This window comes from Chiloscyllium punctatum, chromosome 37, assembly GCF_047496795.1.
Source record: "Chiloscyllium punctatum isolate Juve2018m chromosome 37, sChiPun1.3, whole genome shotgun sequence".
NCBI classification, from domain to species: Eukaryota; Metazoa; Chordata; class Chondrichthyes; order Orectolobiformes; family Hemiscylliidae; genus Chiloscyllium; species Chiloscyllium punctatum.
In genome coordinates, this window is record NC_092775.1 from 48,059,142 (window position 1) to 48,078,822 (window position 19,681).

Here is a 19,681-nt window from a genome sequence, read left to right on the forward strand (position 1 = left end):
ATGTAACTTGGCATCATATCACTGTTACATAAATTAGCGTCTGTGATTTATGTGAATGCAATGCAATTATCTTCAGTATTCCTGTTTCTGAAGAAACAAAAAAATTTAAAGCAGGCAAGAGAAGAATCGCATGTAGATAAATTTCATTGTATGATAATGTGTCTAACAATTTTTACCCTACAATTTTCAGAATTACAGAACTACCCAACATCTGTAATATTTATTTGGTACAGATCAATTAATTTGATAATTTAGATACTAGTCTATAAGTGGAATAAATTTCCTCAAAGGTTAGGCAATATTGATTAACTTCGTTAATATTTAATTTTGTAATGTAACCTCTGTTATTGCAATTTGTCTGCAGATGATTATTTACAAAATCGTTGCTTAAAAATTCATCAACTTGCAGACAATTGTCAGGAAACCATTATCAGCAAATTTAAATGCCTTGTCAATTGGTTTTTAATAGCCAAGTCATTTAGAGTCATAGAGATGTACAGCATGGAAATAGACCCTTCGGTCCAACTCCCATGCCAACCAGATATCCCAATCCCATTTAGTTCCACCTGCCAGCACCTGTCCATATCCCTCCAAACCCTTCCTATTCATATATCCATCCAGATGCCTTTTAAACGTTGCAATTGTACCAGCCTCCACCACTTCCTCTGGCAACCCATTCCACACACAAACACCACCCTCTGTTATGTAAAAGTTGCCCCTTAGGTCTTTTTTTATATCTTTCCCCTCTCACCCTAAACCTATGCCATCTAGTTCTGGACTCCCCCACCCCATGGAAAAGACCTTGTCTATTTACCCTACCCATGCCCCTCATGCTTTTATTAACCTCTATAAGGTCATCCCTCCACCTCTGACACTCCAAGGAAAACAGCCCTAGCGTATTCAACCTCTCCCTATAGTTCAAATCCTCCAACCCTGGCAACATCCTTGTAAATCTTTTCTGAACCCTTTCAAGTTTCACAACATCCTTCCAATAGGAAGGAGACCAGAATTGCAGCAACATTCCAAAAGTGGCGTAGCAATGTCCTGTACAACTGCAACATGACCTCCCAACTCCTGTACTCAATACTCTGACCAAACACCTTCTTCACTATCCTATCTACCTGCGACTCCACTTTCAAGGAATAATGAACCTGCACTCCTAGGTCTGTTTGTTCAGCAACACTCCCTTACCATAAAATGTATAAGTCCTGCAAAGATTTGCTTTCCCAAAATGCACCACCTCGCATTTATCTAAATTAAACTCCATCTGCCATTCCTCAGCCCATTGGCCCATCTGATCAAGATCCTGTTATAATCCGATTTAATCTTTGCTGTCCACTACACCTCCAATTTGGTGTCATCTGCAAACTTCTTAACTATATCTCTTATGCTCACATCCAAATCATTTATATAAATGATGAAAAGTAGTGAATCCTTGTAGCACTCCACTGGTCACAGGCCTCCAGTCTTGAATAAAAGTTATGTGACTGTGAGTACTTAATCAATTCAAGTGAGTTGGAAGTTGGATTCTCAAATAATTGATATTTTTGTACCAAAACAACAGAAAAAGCTCATATATTTTGTCCCTTTTCTCTCACTGACCCTCCCCTGCTCATGTTTGTGAATATTGCATTGCATCCTTCAAGTGCACATGATCATTATTCACATATGAGCTTGAGAGGAATATTAACAGTCATCTGGAGAGAAATTGAGCCTGATTCTGACCACTCAACACATTTACATACTATTGGCAGGGAATAATGGATGACAATCAGGAACCAGAACATTGCTCTGAATTTCACTTCCCTCACTCATTTCAAACAGTTCTCTTGACATGAAAAATATATACTATAGGTCAGTGCACAGTTCAGACCCTGGAATTGTTTTGCACAAATCTCACTTTAATATGCATTAATGCAAGCATAAATGTATCCATTGATTTGCTGCTAATGAAGAGGTTATATATTAGTGAATTCCATCTGGTGAATCCGATACTCATCAGCATGACTTTGCTGTGTTTTTTTGCAGAGGGCACAGGAAGACTCTTCTTTGAATTCTACCGACTACTTCATGACACCAAACCGAAGGAGTGGGAAGACAGGCCTTTCTTTTGGTTATTTGAAAATGTTGTTGCCATGGGAGTCAATGATAAAAGGGATATTTCACGTTTCTTGGAGGTAGTATTTAAATGCAGTCCCACTGAATTGTTTCTCGCCCTTTCTAGGCTCTTTATAATTATATGACACTGTAGCAGCGCAGTATGAAGTGTTTATGGCTCTTAATAATGAAGAAAGAATGCAAAATCAGCTTTGAATTGATTTTTGCTGTGTGCATGGGCAAACATAAATGAAAATGGCTGCAAATTATTAGGATTTGTATTAATATGCTCATTTACAATCTTGGCTCAATATGAAAAAGGGTAAAGTAAAAGTAAGGTTGTCATGGTCCCAGAGGGTTAGGGCTGTGCTGTCAGTAGAAAGAAATGACGGGTGGTGGTTTGACCTAAGAGCCACTATGCCTCAGGCAAGGAGCGAGGTTGAGAACATGAGACCTTTGTGATGTCCTCAGCCAGTAAAATTGCATTGTCTGGAATAGAAAAAAATCCAGTATAAATGTTGCAATTTTGATACACTGGTCAGTAAAAACCTACGGTTAGGTAACCCATACTGACTTGAGTATCTAAAAACCTTCTTTCCTGTTGTTTATTGTAAGCAAATGTCCTGGAAGGACTAATGGCTACTTTTAAGAAAGCAATTACTCTACTAATTTTATTGTTTTAAAAATTAACTTACTTTATTAATGTATTGACATGAATGGAAATTTATATCTTTTAAAAGAAAACTACTCTTGCAATTAATTTGTGGGGAAATGCTATTCAGATGTGTACTATTAATGACATCCAAACTTTAATGAATTTGGCCAGGAGGGAAAAGCCTTCATCTCTCACCTATTGCTGATACTTGATTGAGGGAAATTATTGAAATAATTTCCTGTTTTAAATAACATATTGGTCACTTGTTTTATGCAGCAATGCAGAAGACTGACTGATGCTATTATTAATCTTACTGGCTCCGATAAAAATCAATAAAAATCAAATGGACTATCATTTTCATAGTTAGTTGCAGCATTGAGCCTTTTGTTTATCTTGGCTTCAAATCTTTTTCATCCTTTTTCCCATTTCCTAAGTAACTCAAATATAGCAGAGGCCCAAGAGGAATAATACTGTGGAAAATGAGAATGGTGGAAGCTGACAACAGACCCTCCAGAAAAGGCAAAAGTGAGGACTGCAGATGCTGGAAACCAGAGTTTAGATCAGAGTGGTGCTGGAAAAGCACAGCAGGTCAGGCAGCATCCGAGGAGCAGGAAAACAGACATTTCGGGCAAAAGCCCTTCATCAGGAATAGAGGCAGAGAGCCTTCAGGATGGAGAGATAAATGGGGTGGGGTTGGTCTGGAGAGAATGTAGCAAAGAGTACAGTAGATGAATGGGGGTGGGGATGGAGATAATAGGTCGGGGGGGGGTGCAGCAAATAGGTGGGAAGGGAGATTGGCAGGTCGGACAGGTCATGAGGACAGTTCTGAGCTGAAAGGTTGGAATTGGGGTAAGGTGGGGGGGTGGAGTGGAAAATGAGGAAACTGATGAAGTCCACATTGATGCCCTGGGGTTGAAGTGTTCCGAGGCGGAAGATGAGGCGTTCACCCAGGCCCTCCAAAAAAGTCCACTGTTCACACAAAATGTAACCCTACTATCTAAAATTATATAGGTGCTAGTTTTTCATTTTCCACATCAATAATGGGTGGAATTTAATGCCCTTTTCCCAGGCATGTTTGGTGGCAGGAGTGCTTTTCCTGGGGCAGGCAAGGAGAGGGATCCCACTGCCACCCTGCATCATCCCCTACTGTTCGGGTTCAGAAGGCTCACAGATGGCCTTCTTATCTCTTTGTCAATTAATTGCCCAATTGAGGGTCTTCACTCACCACAACAGGTTTTCAACCAGAGGCAGGGTATCTCTTGTGGAAACCCCACAAAGCAAATCCTGCTGAGGTTGTTTGCTAGCTGCCAGGAGGGTTCCGTCATTGGAAACAAGTGCCAAATTGAGGGATGCAGCATTGTAAATGGAGGGGGTAAATATTGCTGAGAGCCAGCATCTCCAGCACTTGCTGCCATTCCCTTCCCCCCCTGCAGTCCCATATCCAGCCCCTATTCACTTGCGTCCTGGATTGCTTGGGTAAATGCAATGCCAACAGTAGTCACCTCTCCCTCATTTACACTACTGAGCAATACTTTGCTGCCAGCCAATCACAGTCTGTCAGCTATCAGGGATTTCTCATGGACAAATGCTGCCCAGTCGAGTGTCTGAATTCAGTGTGCCTCTTCGAAAGGAGGTAATGGCAGTCTTTTGGTGGCTTTCTAGGTGGTTATGATGAAACCCCCATTACCTATATTAAATTCTGAAAACATTTTTGCTGAAGAAACAGCTGGAGAGTCAGGCTAAGCTTCAACTCCTGATCACCAAAAAAAGAAGAAAGGACTGAGGCAGAACTAAAGAATTGAGTTTAATTAACACCTTGCATTCCTCTCTAATGCCATACATTCTGAGCTGGTCTCAGCGGAGTTTGGACAAGTGTGGGGGACAGAAGCAGTTGCCTTTTAACCTGGGTTTTCTTCTCTCTGCGCCTGGTGTGTGGATAGGTTTTCCTGTGTGCCTGGAATGCACTGCTAGGGGATGTGGTGGAAGCAGATACAAATAGCAACAGTTAAGAGGCATTTGGACAGACATGTGAATAGGCAGGGAGTAGAGGGATATGGATCATGTGCAGGCAAATGGAATTAATTTAGAATGGCATCATGGTCAGCACGGACACAGTGGGCTGAAGGGCCTGTTCCTATGCTCTACTGTTCTATGTTCCACATAAATTCATAATTTTTTGTAACGTGTGATAAATGAAGGTGACCATCAAAAATGTCAAGTATCACTATCTGTCTCTCACATACTTATCTCTCTCTCTTTCTCTCTCTCTGTCACTGACTCTCCCTTTTATAATCACATTTTCTCTCACACACTTTCATTCATACTCATCCTCCACTTGGGTCTGGGTGTCCCATTCTGTTATCTTGACCATTGTCTTTTAGGGCACTGGAGCTTGCATAGGAGGGCAAGAGTCTCAGTACAAACACACAACCCACTGGGGCATACGTTGATCAAGCCAGCTGTGGATCATTTGTTCTTGTAGGTATCTTCTCCAGCAATAATATTTTTCCTATTTTGCTCTCTACAGTGTAACCCAGTTATGATTGATGCAATAGATGTATCGGCAGCACACAGAGCTCGCTATTTTTGGGGAAACTTACCGGGAATGAACAGGTCAGACATGTTTTTGTTTTTGTAAATTATTTTTGAATATTGTATTGCTATTAATTCAGTCATGTAATACCAAATACTTTGGTTATATAAAATATAGTAAAATATTGTATTTGTAAAATTGTACTAATATTGCTAAAAATCATAATATCATGATAGTTTCCTGCAGGTGGAACTATTTTTCAAAATAAAGGCTGGAAATAGCTAGTTGTAGTATTATTATTAGATAATAATCATAATCCGAAGGATTAATCTGTTTAAAATAAATGGGTTATACCCACACTAAGATAGTGGCAAAAGACATTTCATACAAATGCTTTCTTTATTAATTCATGGGCCAGATTTTCTAAGAAGTGACAATCTCACTCCGATTGCCACACCACCCTTTTTGTTATGAAAGGAAAGAGTTCCACATTCCTGAGAGGAGAATTTCAACCTTGGTTTCTTCAGCAATGTGTAGCCAAACTTCAATTCTGACAGTTCTTTCATTGCTCGGAAGCAGGCCCTCTTTTGACAGCAGTCTGCTGCTCTATTCTGAAACTTTGAGATCCACACTTGCACTTTGACAGCAACTATCAAATAGTAAGTACATGAGGTAAATGTGATGTTAAGCTGTTGGGAGAGTAGGATGCCAGCTAAGTACAGTGCCAGCTGAGTAGGGATAGGATGCCAGATGCTCAGGGTCGAGTTGAAAGGGTTAGGGTGCCATGTTGCAAGTTCTCTAGTGAAGTGATGCGGCATTTAGAATAGGTCAAGATGGGTGGGAGAAATGGATCCAGTGACTTTTGGATCCGGGGAATGTGTGGTGTGGGGGTTGGGTCCATCGGTAGAAGGATGTGAACATAGGAGGTTTAGTTGGTATGTTTGCAGATAACTCCGAAATTGGAGTTTACCTCCGAGTATAACGGGATCTTGATTGGTTGGGCCAATGGGCCGAGGAGTGGCAGATGGAGTTTAATTTACACAAATGTGAGGTGCTGTATTTTGGAATGGCAAATCAGGACAGGACTTATACACTTAATGGTAAGGTCCTGGGGAGAGTTGCTGAACAAACAGACCTTAGAGTGCAGGTTCATAGTTCCTTAAAAGTGGAGTCTCAGGTAGATATGTTAGTGAGGAAAGCATTTAGTATGCTTTCCTTTATTGGTCAGAGCATTGAGAATGGGAGTTGGGAGGTCATGTTGCAGGTCATTAAGCCACTTTTGGAATATTTTGTGCAATTCTGTTCTCCCTGCTATAGGATGTTGTGAAACTTGAAAGGGTTCAGGAAAGATTTACAAGGATGTTGTCAGGGTTGGAGGGTTTGAGCTATAGAGAGACTGAATAGGCTGGGACTGTTTTCCATGGAGCATCGGAGGCTCAGGGATGACCTTCTAGAGGTTTATAAAATCATGAGGGGCATGGATCGGGTGAATAGACAAGGTCTTTTCTCTGGGTTGGAGGAGTCCAGAACTAGAGGGCATAGGTTTAAGGTGAGAGGGGAAAGATTTAAAAGGGATCTAAGGGGCAGCTTTATGCAAAAGTGGTGCGTGTATGGAATGAACTGTCAGAGGAAGTGGTAGAGGCTGGTACAATTATAACATTTAAAAGACATCTGGATCAGTACATGAATAGGAAGGCTTTTGAGGGATATGGGCCAAATGCTGGTAAATGGGACGAGATTAATTTAGGATATTTGGTTGGCATGGATAAGTTTGCACTGAAGGGTCTGTTTCTGTGCTGTCTCTCTCTTTCTCTCTCTCTCTCTCTGACTCTATGACTGTAAAAAAATCGGGTGCAGACCATGGTAAGTGGAGGTGGAGACCAGCGGTAGAGATAAGAGATTCTGTTGTGGAGGGGAGGAAGGGAAAGGTGAAAGAAGAGGAAGATGTTCAGTGGAAGGGAAAAAAAGAAGTCAGCTGCAGAGCTGTGGACCGGGGGCTGTAACCAGTAGATGAGAAGTTGGGGGATGGGTTGGAGTGGGATAAAAAGGTGTTGTGGGTGAAAGCGTATTCAGTGACAGGGGAATTGGGTATGGAGCAAAGGATAGGGTGTAAATGGGATTGGGGATGTGTGAGCAATGCTGTGCTGCGTGTGTGTGCAGCCACTCCAAGGACCTGCGCATGGTGATGTGTGCTGATGCTATTCACAGCATTGATTTCCAGTTCTGGAAGTCACTGCCACAAAGGAAAGAAATTAGAAGGAATGCTGTGTGTGAGCTAAGTATGGGGTCAGTTGAATAGTTACTCAGGCAATTGACTATGTATTTAATAGTCTAACATTTCCTGAATAACTATTTACTTAATTTCATTGGAATTCTCTATCTTTTATGGAGATTTTCTGAAGGTTCCAGGCAGGTTTCTGAAGGTTCAGGAATTGTTCAGCAGAAACTTCAATTTAGAATCTGCTGTGATGGGGTTTCTGCACGTTCCTGTACATAACTCTCATCTATGCAGGAACAATGACTAACTGACTTGGAAAAATCCAGGCCAAAATTACTAACAATACTCTTTCGATTTAAATGTACATTTAATGCATATTTTATAAAATGTTGCTGAACCTCTGATAGATATTCAACATAGTGTCTATTCACCTCTGGAATGTGAACTTGAATTCTGCTGTAAATGATGGGAGGAATACCTCTTATTTTCTGCAACCTATTATCCAGTACTTGTTAGTTGCAGCCTATTAAGTTGCTTATGCGCATTGTAAAGAAGTCTTAAAGTCTCTGGTTTGTTTGAGAAACCAAACTATTCACACCAATTTAAAAGAGTGTTCTATAAGATCAAGGTTGAGGTATATTATTGATGTTGTAGTAGGGGAAACCTGATCTTCAAGAGCTTGGTCTCGACAGAGTGTGCAAAATTTAATTGTTTTCTCTATGTCCTGCCATTGGCCCATCAACCAATAAACCAAAATTCAGACTAAGGTTTTTTTTTAAAATTCATTCATGGGATGAGGGTGTTGCTGGCTAAGCCAGCATTCATTGTGCGTCTCTAATTGCCCAAGTTAAGTGTCAACTACATTGTTGTGGGTCTGGAATCACATGTAGACCACACTAGGTAAGGATGGCAGTTTCCTTCCCTAAAGGGGACCAGATGAATTTTTCCAACAATCAACTGATGGATTCATGGTCATCATTAGACTCTTAATTCCATATTTTTATTGAATTCTAATTCTACCGCCTGCCATGGTGGGATTTGAACCTGGGTCCCCAGAACATTACTTGGTCTCTGGATTAACAGACCACTGATAATACCACTGGGCGGTCACCTCCCCAATTTACTGATAAGTAACTTCAAATTATATCTAAAATGTGCAATGTTGATATCTCAATCAACAATCCTTCAATTCGGACACCATTATGATCAATGACTGGAACACACTGGCTGACAATGTATGGATTTCAAACAATGTTGACAAGGAAGTAACCTTAAATCTCAATTTAAGTCACATCAAACATCAAAGCACATGTGCTACAAAAATGGACATAATCAGTATTGCTGATACTCATTATTGATTCTTGCTATTTTAATTTGTGAAAGATTCATTCATAATTTACTTGGAAATTTGAAGCAACAGGCAGATTATATGTAGTATTAATTCATTGTTTGGTCAATTTCTTTTTAATCCTGATTCCATGTGAATTTTACTGACTTTATTCAAAATTAAAATAATTCAGTGCTCAGGAATTATTTTCATAAGGATGAAATTCTTCCATCAAGACTTAAGATTGTCCTTTATGGCCACAATATGTCTAAAAAACAAATGGTTGTATTTTAACTGGCACGCTATTTGGACAGGAATGTATTGGGCATTAGCCTCTGTATCAGTTGCAGAAAATCATTAAAACAACTCATTGAACAACCTCTTAAACAATTGTAAGTAACACTCATTAAAGTTGGCTGCTTAGGCCAAGTTGTTTATTGTTCAAATTATTAAAAGTATACAACAAAAAATATTGTGTTCCACAGTTTTGATCTGTCTGTAAAATTCTATGAGAACTAGACAGGAAAATGTAGGATGGATAATCTTGTTGATTGTGAACCGGAGTCACAGATTAAGGATATGGCACAGACCATTTAGAACTGTGGTGAGGAGAAATTTCTTCACCCAGAGTGGTAAACCTGTGGAAATCTCTGCCACATAGAGCAGTTGAATCCAAAACATTGTATGTTTTCCAAAAGGAGTTAAATATAGTTCTTAGCTAAATGAAACAAAAGGTATGGGGAGAAAGTGGGAATGGGGTACTGAGATGGATGATCAGCCATGATCATATTGAATGGCAGAGCAGGCTCAAAGGGCCAAATGGCTTTCTTTTAATGTTGCTATGGCTATTTGTATTCAAATTCATTAAACTATAAATTGGTGATCTATGAAATGCAAGAGAGTGTCATTCCAAGAGCCTGTCAAAAAGAATTGAGAGAACTTCCTTTTAACAGTTACATATATTCTAAGTTATTTAAAGGGCTAATAGTATTTGTTTCTTTAAATTAGCTAATTGCAAATACAGTTAGTACAGTTACTTGCTGAAATTATGGAAAGCCTGCATTGATCCAGTGTTATTTACTAAGTAAGGCAGTTATTGGTTATGTTGATGCAATTCAATAAAACATGAAAGGTGAAAATGTTGCCAGGCCTTTTTGGTATTGGAATGTGTCAGTCATAACTGTACTCTTAAAACTGCCATGTGAATAAGAAAGTTTAAGTAAACACTGAATTACTAATGTGGCAAAATGAATAATTTTAAAGTCAGCGTTGAAATAATCAAGGTGGTTCTACTACCTTTATGCTACTCCACTCTCAATACCAATGTTCCAACGGGCTGTGATAACCCCAACATGGTATTTGGGGAATTACTAATTAATCTCCTCATTGAGTATGAGCTCCCTTGGTAATAGGTAATGCCCTGCCCAGCTGAAACTTGTTAACAGAGCCCTTCTTTATATAAAGTGGACCCACTCCACCCTCACCTTTTGATGCTAGCATTACCCCTAACTAATACATTTTTTTTAAAAAGCAGACTCACTGTCATTTTCAGTGGGAAAATTGTTTGGTTGTGTGTGATAATAGTTCCAGATAAAATAAGGATATAACGCGGACCCAGATGACTCTTGTGGCACAGTGTTGGTGACCTTACCTCTGAGCCAAAAGATCTGGGTTTCGAGTCACACCTGTTCCAGAGGACTGTCATAATATCTCTGATCAGGTTGAATAGGAAACTAAAGCAGACCCATTCTCATCCCACTCTCCTTACCATCTCCATTAGAAAGTAAAAGTAATGTTAATTGTAATTGTATGAAATTAAAATCTTGCTTGTCACACACTGATTAGTTAAGGCATTATAGAAAATTTTATGTAATTTGCCTTGGTTTTGATGTCAATTACCGAGGGTACAATAGCAAAAAATATCTCTGCTGGTTCATGCTAATTCAATATGAACTGTTCATCCATTATTTGGTATAACACTGTTGGTAGTGTATCTGAAATAGTTTAGTGATGTTATGGTTGATTTGCTGGTTTGGATCTACAAGAAAAGATAAGTTTTTGGGAACAGGGAGGTATATGATTTCCGTGAGTAAGCAACGAGAGTGATATTATGTTGAAATTTATATTATTAGACTTAAAAAGTTAGATTTGGCTTCTTTGAAGAACTGGAAACTTTGAAGTGACCTCATTCAGTTCTTAATTAAGAGAATTAACAATCTGTCAGGGACAATGGGGTGAAAGTGGTCTACACGAGGAGCACAAAATGGGTTCATAACAAATAAACAGCCAATTTTGCGCCATGACAGCTTTTTAATTTCAAATCAAGTAAAAATAACACTGAGACTATGAAACAATTCTCCAAAAGAGATAAAACTGAGTTTCTACAATTTGATATGCCACTTTTAAAAATAGGTTGTCTGAAAATGACACAAGCTCTTAGAAATTTGACAAAGTGCCACATCAAAATAATACAGATGGCAAGTTTCTCCCAATTGTGTCTGAGTATCTTTTCTTGGGAGATTATAGGAAGTCCGAGACACATTTTTAAAATGTTTACATTGATGGAATATTTAATTTACTAAAAAAAAACTAACTCATGAAACTAGTAAATGGTAAGAACAACCTTTTAAAATTATTTTCAGTAATTTAAAATAAAGTTGTTCACAAGTGGAAGACTAAACACTTACTGAAAATGTTTGCAGTTTCGTGATAAACCCATTTTCAAATTATTTTAATAAAATTGCAACAGGTTAACACAATGAACACAGATAAATTGTAAGATTTATGTTTATGATTATACAAATAAATTTTATCAGATACTTTTACGATTATAAGCACAATTTCAAATGCAATTTCCTAGTTGCACCAAAAGTGGAAATTTTAACCCATTAGTTTTATTGACCTTCATCCCTTGAAAAAAAATGCCTGTACAGATGTTTCTTAGGAACCCTATTGAATTTCCACTAATTGAACACCTTTGCTACAACAGTAATCTCAGCTAACTGTATAAACTGAATGGCACCCATTTAGTGTTGAAGTTAAATCAGCAGATCAGACAGCCATTAGGCTCTTGTAAACTCTTGTAAACTCAAATTTCATGTTATCCTCTTGTAAACTCAAATTTCATGATTGTGTTCATCGTTCCCTTGAGTTATGACATTACTCTCCACGAGGGTACATATTGTCACCTATTTCAGAAAAAAAATCACATTGAAAAAGTTATTAACATTTGAAGATATGGCAAAAAAAATTGCCTTTGTTTGATTTGTCATTTAATGAACACAGATTTTCACAGGGTATACATGTAGAAATTTGATTATTGTACTTTCATGATCAGTTCTTCCTTCAAGCTTTGTTTGGTAGGGGCCTAAAACATTGTTATTTTGCACTCTTTCATCATTTTAATGCGAAGTGATGATCCATTTAGAGTCCTTGCTACTTTCCTGTAAACACCAAACAGATGATGAGCTATGTTTCATGAAAATTCCTGCTAATTAATGTAATACCCACTGAAATAAATAACAATACTGCCTTTATATCTGTGTTACAAAATTAATCTAATTTTTTGTACTGCAAAATGGAACTTCTATACTTTGCTGAGGAAAAGTTTTACATCTTGGAATGAGACCTTGTTACCAATTCCTACTCATTCTCCTAACTCTAGTTAAAAGCTTCATTAATAGGAATTAATTTAGTGCGACTCTAGTTGGAAATGGGTGTGTGTCTTTGATTACTATCACATTTAGTTTGGTTTAATTTATTTTTATTCATTCATTGGCATATTTTCAATCTCTAGTGTGTGCTTCAGAATTGAATTCTTTATAGCTACGTGCATGAATTGTTTGTGGCATGCAGCTATGTTTGAGATATTTGGCTGATGAATGAATTTAAAGGTTGTGTTTGGGGATGAGTACATTGTTGTGAATCTTAGGTATACATGTATTTTACTCAAGGCCGCAGGGACAGTGAATGTAGTCATATGGGACAAATATAATTTAAACAATAGTAGCTAAATTTGGATTAGATTCAGAGAGAGAATGATTTCATTCGTAGAGAGTCATTTGTGGGAAATGTGAGTAGAAACTGCTTGATAGATTCAGGAAACTTGAATGTTAGTATTTCTATAATCTGGAAATTATGGAGAGTAATGGTATTGTACAAATGCAAATATGTTCATATCATCTCCCTCACTGCAAAATTAATGAGGATCTTAACTTGTTTATTTTAATTTAGTTACAACTTCCATTAAATAGTAGAGAGTAATATTATGTGTGCAATAGGAACCAATACACAATAATTGACATAAATTCTTAAGTGTTGCAAGTTATTGTTCAACTAAGTATTGTAATCCACTAAATAAATAGTAATATGCATTACAAAGCAAAATTCCTGCCATTAAATTAAAAGTACCTTTGTTTGAAGAGAAATTAGCAGGTCTATGGAAAAAGAGCAAGGAAGTATGATAAAAGTGAGCTGGACAATCGCATTGAGTTGAAAGAGAAGGGTTGAACGGTCTTCATCTGTGCTGAATAATCCTATTTCATTTTTGTCACAATAAATATTTGACAGCTCATACTAAGCAGTACAATTTCAGTACAGAGCCATTGAAAATACTGTTCCAGTATCATGCTCCTAAAATAAAGGCAGTGGGATCTTGCTTCGCACAAACTTATAACTCAAATTATATCTTTTTCTGGCAAAAGCTACGTTCTAGCTACTGACTGCTTTGCTATTCTCAAATTTATGATGCATATTCTTTGTCATATTTAGAAATTACTTTTTGACATTATATTATTAAAACTGTTCTAAATACTTTGATTACATTTTTTTATAGTAAGTGTTTTAGCTATTGCTGTTACTGTGATTAATCCTCTAAAAATATGAAGAAATGCCTCCAAGGATTGCTTAAAAATGCATGATACAGAAAATACATGGAATATTTGGCACTGAAGTCAGATTTTCCACATTCTCAGGCCCCTGGTTGCTTCTTCAGCAGATAAACTGGAACTCCAGGACTGCCTTGAGCATGGTAGGATAGCAAAGGTAAGCCTAAAATGACATGAATCAAATAGATTTTATCATTTTATTCTATTCTTCTGTATATTCAACACTTCCCATATTTTAGAAGTTCTTGTGAATTTCAATCTCAAAATGTATAAGCATGAAACTACTATGGGCTGTTCTAAGACCACTCTGTTAAAGTCTCTTCTCTCTGACAGCTTTCTCAATATAAATACAAATTAGTACAAGTCCACAGCAGTGCTTTAATTTTCCTCTTAAATGAGGAAAGCAGTGGTAACTTGCACTGATCACAATTTGATATGAAACATATGCTGCTACCCTGTTGCTAACATTAAGAATTATTTTCAATATAAAGCTGGTGATTCTGGAATGGGTTATGAAATTATATTTTCTGTTTGTTTGTTTGCAGTTTACCTCATCTCTTGACATTTTGTGAGAGTTCTAATGAAATCAGTTTGCACAAGTCTAAATCTACTGCCCAGTTTAAACATTTCAGGGAATGTTGACTATTGCTAGAGTCTGGTTCCATGTCCCACTGTTTCAAGGACTTACGCCAAGCAGTTTGAAGTAGTGAGCTTGAATTGTGGTATATTTTTGTGACATGAGGCATAACAAAACAAACAACACTCTAGACCTATACCAAAGTAGTCATTCTCACCTAAACCTAATCAGTGTGTGTTGATGGGATATTAAAACCCAAATTTCTTCACTCAAAGGATATAGATCTTTACAATTTTCTATTCCAGAAGGTTGTGGATTTGCAGTTGTTGAGTCTCTTTAAGTTAAAGATTTTAAGTATTTAGATACTAAGGAGTTTAAGGGACATGGGAATAATACAAGGAGGTGGAATTGAGGTAAAATATCAGCCATGGCCATATTGAATGATAGAGCAGAAAGGCCGAGACTAGAATGATTTACTCCTGCTTCTACTCCTAATGTTCTTAAATGCATCATAGCCAAGTATGATCATTGTCCTACTTCATTTTCCACTTGGAAATTTTTCAGCATGAGTCACTTGATAGCATTCAAGAATCAAAAGCCTGGATAGCTTTTCCTCATACATTGTTCATAATTGCAGAGTCAATCAGAATGAGCACAAAGACGTGTTCTGAAAATTAAATGTTATTCTGATGCAGTAGAAATGTAAAGAAAGTATAGCCTTTGGCAAGAACCTGTGGATGGAATCTTAAATTGAAGAGACTATTGAACTGCAGCTGCGATGTGTCTCTGGGTGTCTCGGAGACTCTCCTGCTCTTACTGCCTACCTTTGGCAAACTGACCATCCATGGTTATCAAGTCCCAGATTGGAACTCTAACCTGAAACTTCTGGCCCAGACGTGTACTTCATTATTTAAATGTAAGTACTTGAAAAATGTACTTTAAAAATTATCTACAGCAGTAATATTCTTTGGACAAGGAGGAACATAGTGAAGGTAAAGAAGTGATGGTCGACCCAGAAATCTGTTGCACGTGTCCTTGTAGCAGGTAGAGATTGTGGGTCTGGAACTTGCCATTGAAGGCGCTTGGGTGAGTTACTGCTATACATTTTGTACGTGATACCAACTATTGTCTTATGTGTCAGTGGTGAAGAGAATGACTATTGAAGGTGATGAATGAGATGTTTTTTCCTTGGTGCTGTAAAGCCTTTTGAGTGTTGTTGGAGCTGCACCCATCCAGACAAGTAGAAAATATTCTATTGGAGACTTGGCTTGTGCCATGCAGATGATGGACGATCGGATTGGGGATACATGAGGTGTGGTCACACTATGTGTATGGCTTTTTGTTTGGCCAATGGTAATCCACAGTATGTTGATGGTGGGAGTATTCAGCAATAGTAATGCTGTTGAACATCAAGTAGTGCTCGCTGTATTGTCTTTTGATGGAGGTGGTCAATTGCTGACACTGTGTGGTGTGGATGTTACTTGCACTTATGAGCCCAAGCCTGGGTGTTGTTCATATCTTGCTGCATATGAACACTGATTTTGTAGTATCTGAGGATTTTCAAATGGTGGTGAACTTTGTGCAATCATTAGCAAATATCTCCACTTTTGCTGTTATGGTGGAGGAAACATCATTGCTGAGGCAGATGAAGATGGTTGGGCCTAGGTCACTACCCTGAGGAACTCCTGGAGCTAAGATGAGTGACCTCTAACAACATAACCATCTTCCTTTGTGCAAGTTATGTCTCCAGTGTAGTTTTCCCCAATTGTCAATTTTTGCTAGGGCTTCTTGATGCCATATGCTGTCAAATATTGCCTTGATGTCAAGGGTAGTCACTGGCATTTATCTCTTTTGCCCATGTTTTGCCCAATGCTCTAATGAGGACAGGAGTTGAGTGGCCCTGGCAGAACCTAAACTGACCATCAGTGAGTAGGTTATTTTTTTGCAAGTACCTCATGATCACACTATTGATAACCTCTTTCATAACTTTGCTAATGATCGAGAGTAGACCGATGGGACTGTAATTGGCTGTGTTGGATTTGTCCAGTTTTTTTGTGGGACAGACCTTATCGGGCAATTGCTCATGTTATCAGTTATCCTGTGGATAGGACATACCTATGCAGTTTTCCAAATTGTGCAGTACATGCCTGTGTTATAGCTGTATGGAACTACTTGTCTAGGTTTGTGGGTATTTCTGGAGCACAAGTCTTTAGTGCTTTTGGCAGAATATTGTCAGGGCCCATTGTCTTTGCAGTGTTCACTGATTTCATGCTTCCTGATACCAAATAGATTGAATGGAATTGATTGAAGACTGTCATTTGTAATGCTGGGGATTCAGGAGGTAGTTGTATCCCAGGTGTCTGTGGAAGGTAAGGGAGAGGTCCTAATGTTACTTTTCTCTCTCGACATAAGGGGACTTGAAGACAGCTAATATGATACCATTATTTAAGAAGGGTGGAAGGGGTAAGCCAGTAAACCACAGGTTGGTAAGTCCACCAAGTGTGGTAGCAAAACTATTGGAAAGAAATCTGAGAGACAGAATTAATCTCTACTTGGAGAGGCAAGGATCAGCCAAGGATAGTCAGCATGGCTTTATAAAGTCACATTTAACAAATTTGAGAAGGTGACTAGATGTGTACGTGAGGATGGTGCAGTTAATGCAACTTTTATGGACTTTGGTGAAACTTTTGACAAAGTCTCATCAGGTAGACTGGTTAATAACTCAGAGCCCATGGGATTGAGGACAGTTTGGCAAGTTGAATCCAAAATAGCTTAATGTTAGGAAGCAGTGGGTGATGGTTGAAGGGTGTTTCGTTACAGGTCCTTTACTGTTTGTTGTATACATTAATGATCTGGACATGAATGTAGGAAGTGTGATCAATACATTTACAGATGACATGAAAATTGGTGGTCTGGTAAATAACAAGGAGGAAAGCCTTAGACTACAGGATAGCATAGCTTGTAAGATTGGTGGAACAGTGGCAAATTAAATTTAGACTGACATGGCAAGGAAGTAGCAAGTTTTGAGAAGATTTGTAGACATTGAAAGTACAGAGAATCAGAGGGATCACCCAGCTTTATGGTAATGTTATAGTAGGGGACTTCTTAGTTCTTACGGTTACAGGATGTGGTTAAGTATAATTCTGCTGATGATGATGGCCCAGTGTATCTGATGAACTCCCAGTACTGAGTTGCTATATCTATTCATCTCCACAGTGGTTGTGTGGTAGTCACTCCTAATGATACTATTATATACAGATGCACCTGTGACAGGTAGATTGGTGAGGATAGCTAATTTTCCCTGTTGTTAGTTCCCTCACCAATTTTCACAGATTAAGTCTTCTTTAGACTCAGCTAATCCATTCAGTAGTGATGATGGACATTGAAATCCCCCACACAGAGTAAATTCTAAACTCTTGTATCCTCTATGCTTCCTCCAAGTGATGTTGAACATGGAGATGTAATGACTTATCAGCCAAAAGGTGGAGCAATAGGTTGTAATCAGAAAGAGGTTTACTTGCTTCTGAAGCTATGAGACTTCATAGGGTCTAGGGACAATGATAAGGACTCCCAGAGCAACACCTTCTCAGCCATATATTACTGTGCTGCCACCTCTGGTGGGTCTGTCCTGCTGCTGGGACAGGATATACCAAGAACAGTGATTGTGGTGGCTGCAACATAAGTCATATTTAGAGATCATTTCTTACAGATGGGCATCAGTCTGCTGCTTGAGTAATTTGTAGGACAGTTTCCTCAATTTTAGTATAAGCCTTCAGATATTAATCAGGAGAACTTTGCAGGGTTGGGAGGCTGGATTTCATTCCTTTCCTTAGGACTTTGGAATAGTTTTATGAAACTGAGTTGTTTTAATCATTCCCAAGTTAATAGATAAACACATTACAATTCACCTGGAATCACATGAAATCCAGAACAGATAGTGAAAGTAGACTTCCTTCCCTAAAGGGCATTAGTGAACCAGATGGTTTTTTACAACAATTAACAATGATTTTGTGGTCACCATTAGCCCAGTTTTTAAAAAAAATTCCAACTTTATTGAATTCAACTCAATAATTTGAAATTAAATTTAATATCAGCACAGAGAGATTTGAACTTGAGTTCCCACCATATTAACCTGGGGTTCTGAATTACATATCCAGTGATTTTATCCTTTGCCACCGTGTTCCCATGAGTTGACGTATAATTCAACTTCATTTATCTGCCTCAGTTCAATTTCCCTTATTACCCTTATGTAATGTAATCTATCAATCTCAGTTTTGACATTTTAAATTGATCTAACCTTAACTGCTGTTTGAGAGAGACTCTGGAGATTCAGAAACTGCTGTTAAATTATGATGCAGATTGAAGTGTCAAACGTGATCACAGTGTTGGGCCCAGTGAAGAAACAAGTGGCCTGGACTTTCAGAAATGTTTTTAAAAAGCCTCAGGATAGCCCTTGTACTCAAGCAGTTCATAAGAAACTAGCTGAAATTGAGAAACTAGCCTGAGAAAACTCACCACAGGCCAGTGTTTGTATCTATCGTGTTTTAGAAAACAGGCATTAGAAATGCACCTGAAATGGCAGTTTGCATCTATCTGACCCATGTAAATTAAATGCACTTCCTCTGCCCTGCAGATTCCAGCTAATCGTTGTTTGAAGGCACCATAGGGTATGATCCAAGTAACTGCCAATATTGCAACATAGTAGCTTCAAATTTAGTCAAATACATTTCTTGAGGATGAAATTGGCTGATTGCATTTTTTGTTCCATGACTTCACAAGACTTTATAAATGTATTCAGCTTTTCACAACTTTGAGTTGAACATTTATGAATGTTAAATTTGGCAATATGAGGCAATAAGTGGAGGGTGAACTTCTATTTAAATGTTTTATATTATATCTCCACTCACTTCAGCATAAGTATTCATAATAAGAAACCAAATTTCACTACATTCAGCTAGAAGTTCTCTTTAGGAAGACCACCACTCAGAGAATTGAGACTACAGTGTTAAGTCCTATCTCAGCCTCACCTCTATGTCATGTTCATTTGAGAAAATCTTTAGAAATGTGGAGTTATTACCAATATTACACTGTTGTAGAATAGAGGTAATAATTTGTTTGTACTATTTTGAAATTGAGGTTCTAATTGTCTAATTCAAGACATGGACTCTGACCTTTTGTATTACAATGTTCTCCAGTTTAGCAAAGTTAGGACCATAACGACCAGGTCGAACTCCATCAAGCAGGGCAAGGATCAGCATTTCCCAGTTATCATGAATGGGAAGGAGGATATTCTGTGGTGCACAGAACTGGAGAGGTGAGCCTTGCCAGCAATTATTTTAAATGCATTTCATCCCATTTTTATTTATTTATTTATTTCCCCTTTCAGAT

General features: G+C 38.1%; 1 protein-coding gene across 7 annotated transcripts in view; it reads left to right on the top strand.

Moving 5' to 3' along the window:
• dnmt3bb.1 (DNA (cytosine-5-)-methyltransferase 3 beta, duplicate b.1) overlaps positions 1 to 19,681 on the top strand; it is a 284,701-nt gene that overhangs the window by 245,043 nt on the left and 19,977 nt on the right. For 5 of the 7 annotated variants that reach the window (XM_072556783.1, XM_072556786.1, XM_072556788.1 and 2 more), the window contains 4 exons: positions 2,029 to 2,177; positions 5,280 to 5,365; positions 13,804 to 13,873; positions 19,489 to 19,607. In XM_072556783.1, the coding sequence (XP_072412884.1) occupies positions 2,029 to 2,177; positions 5,280 to 5,365; positions 13,804 to 13,873; positions 19,489 to 19,607 (424 nt within the window). The remainder of the gene's footprint in view (positions 1 to 2,028; positions 2,178 to 5,279; positions 5,366 to 13,803; positions 13,874 to 19,488; positions 19,608 to 19,681) is intronic. The other 2 variants (XM_072556785.1, XM_072556789.1) reach the window with 2 other exon arrangements.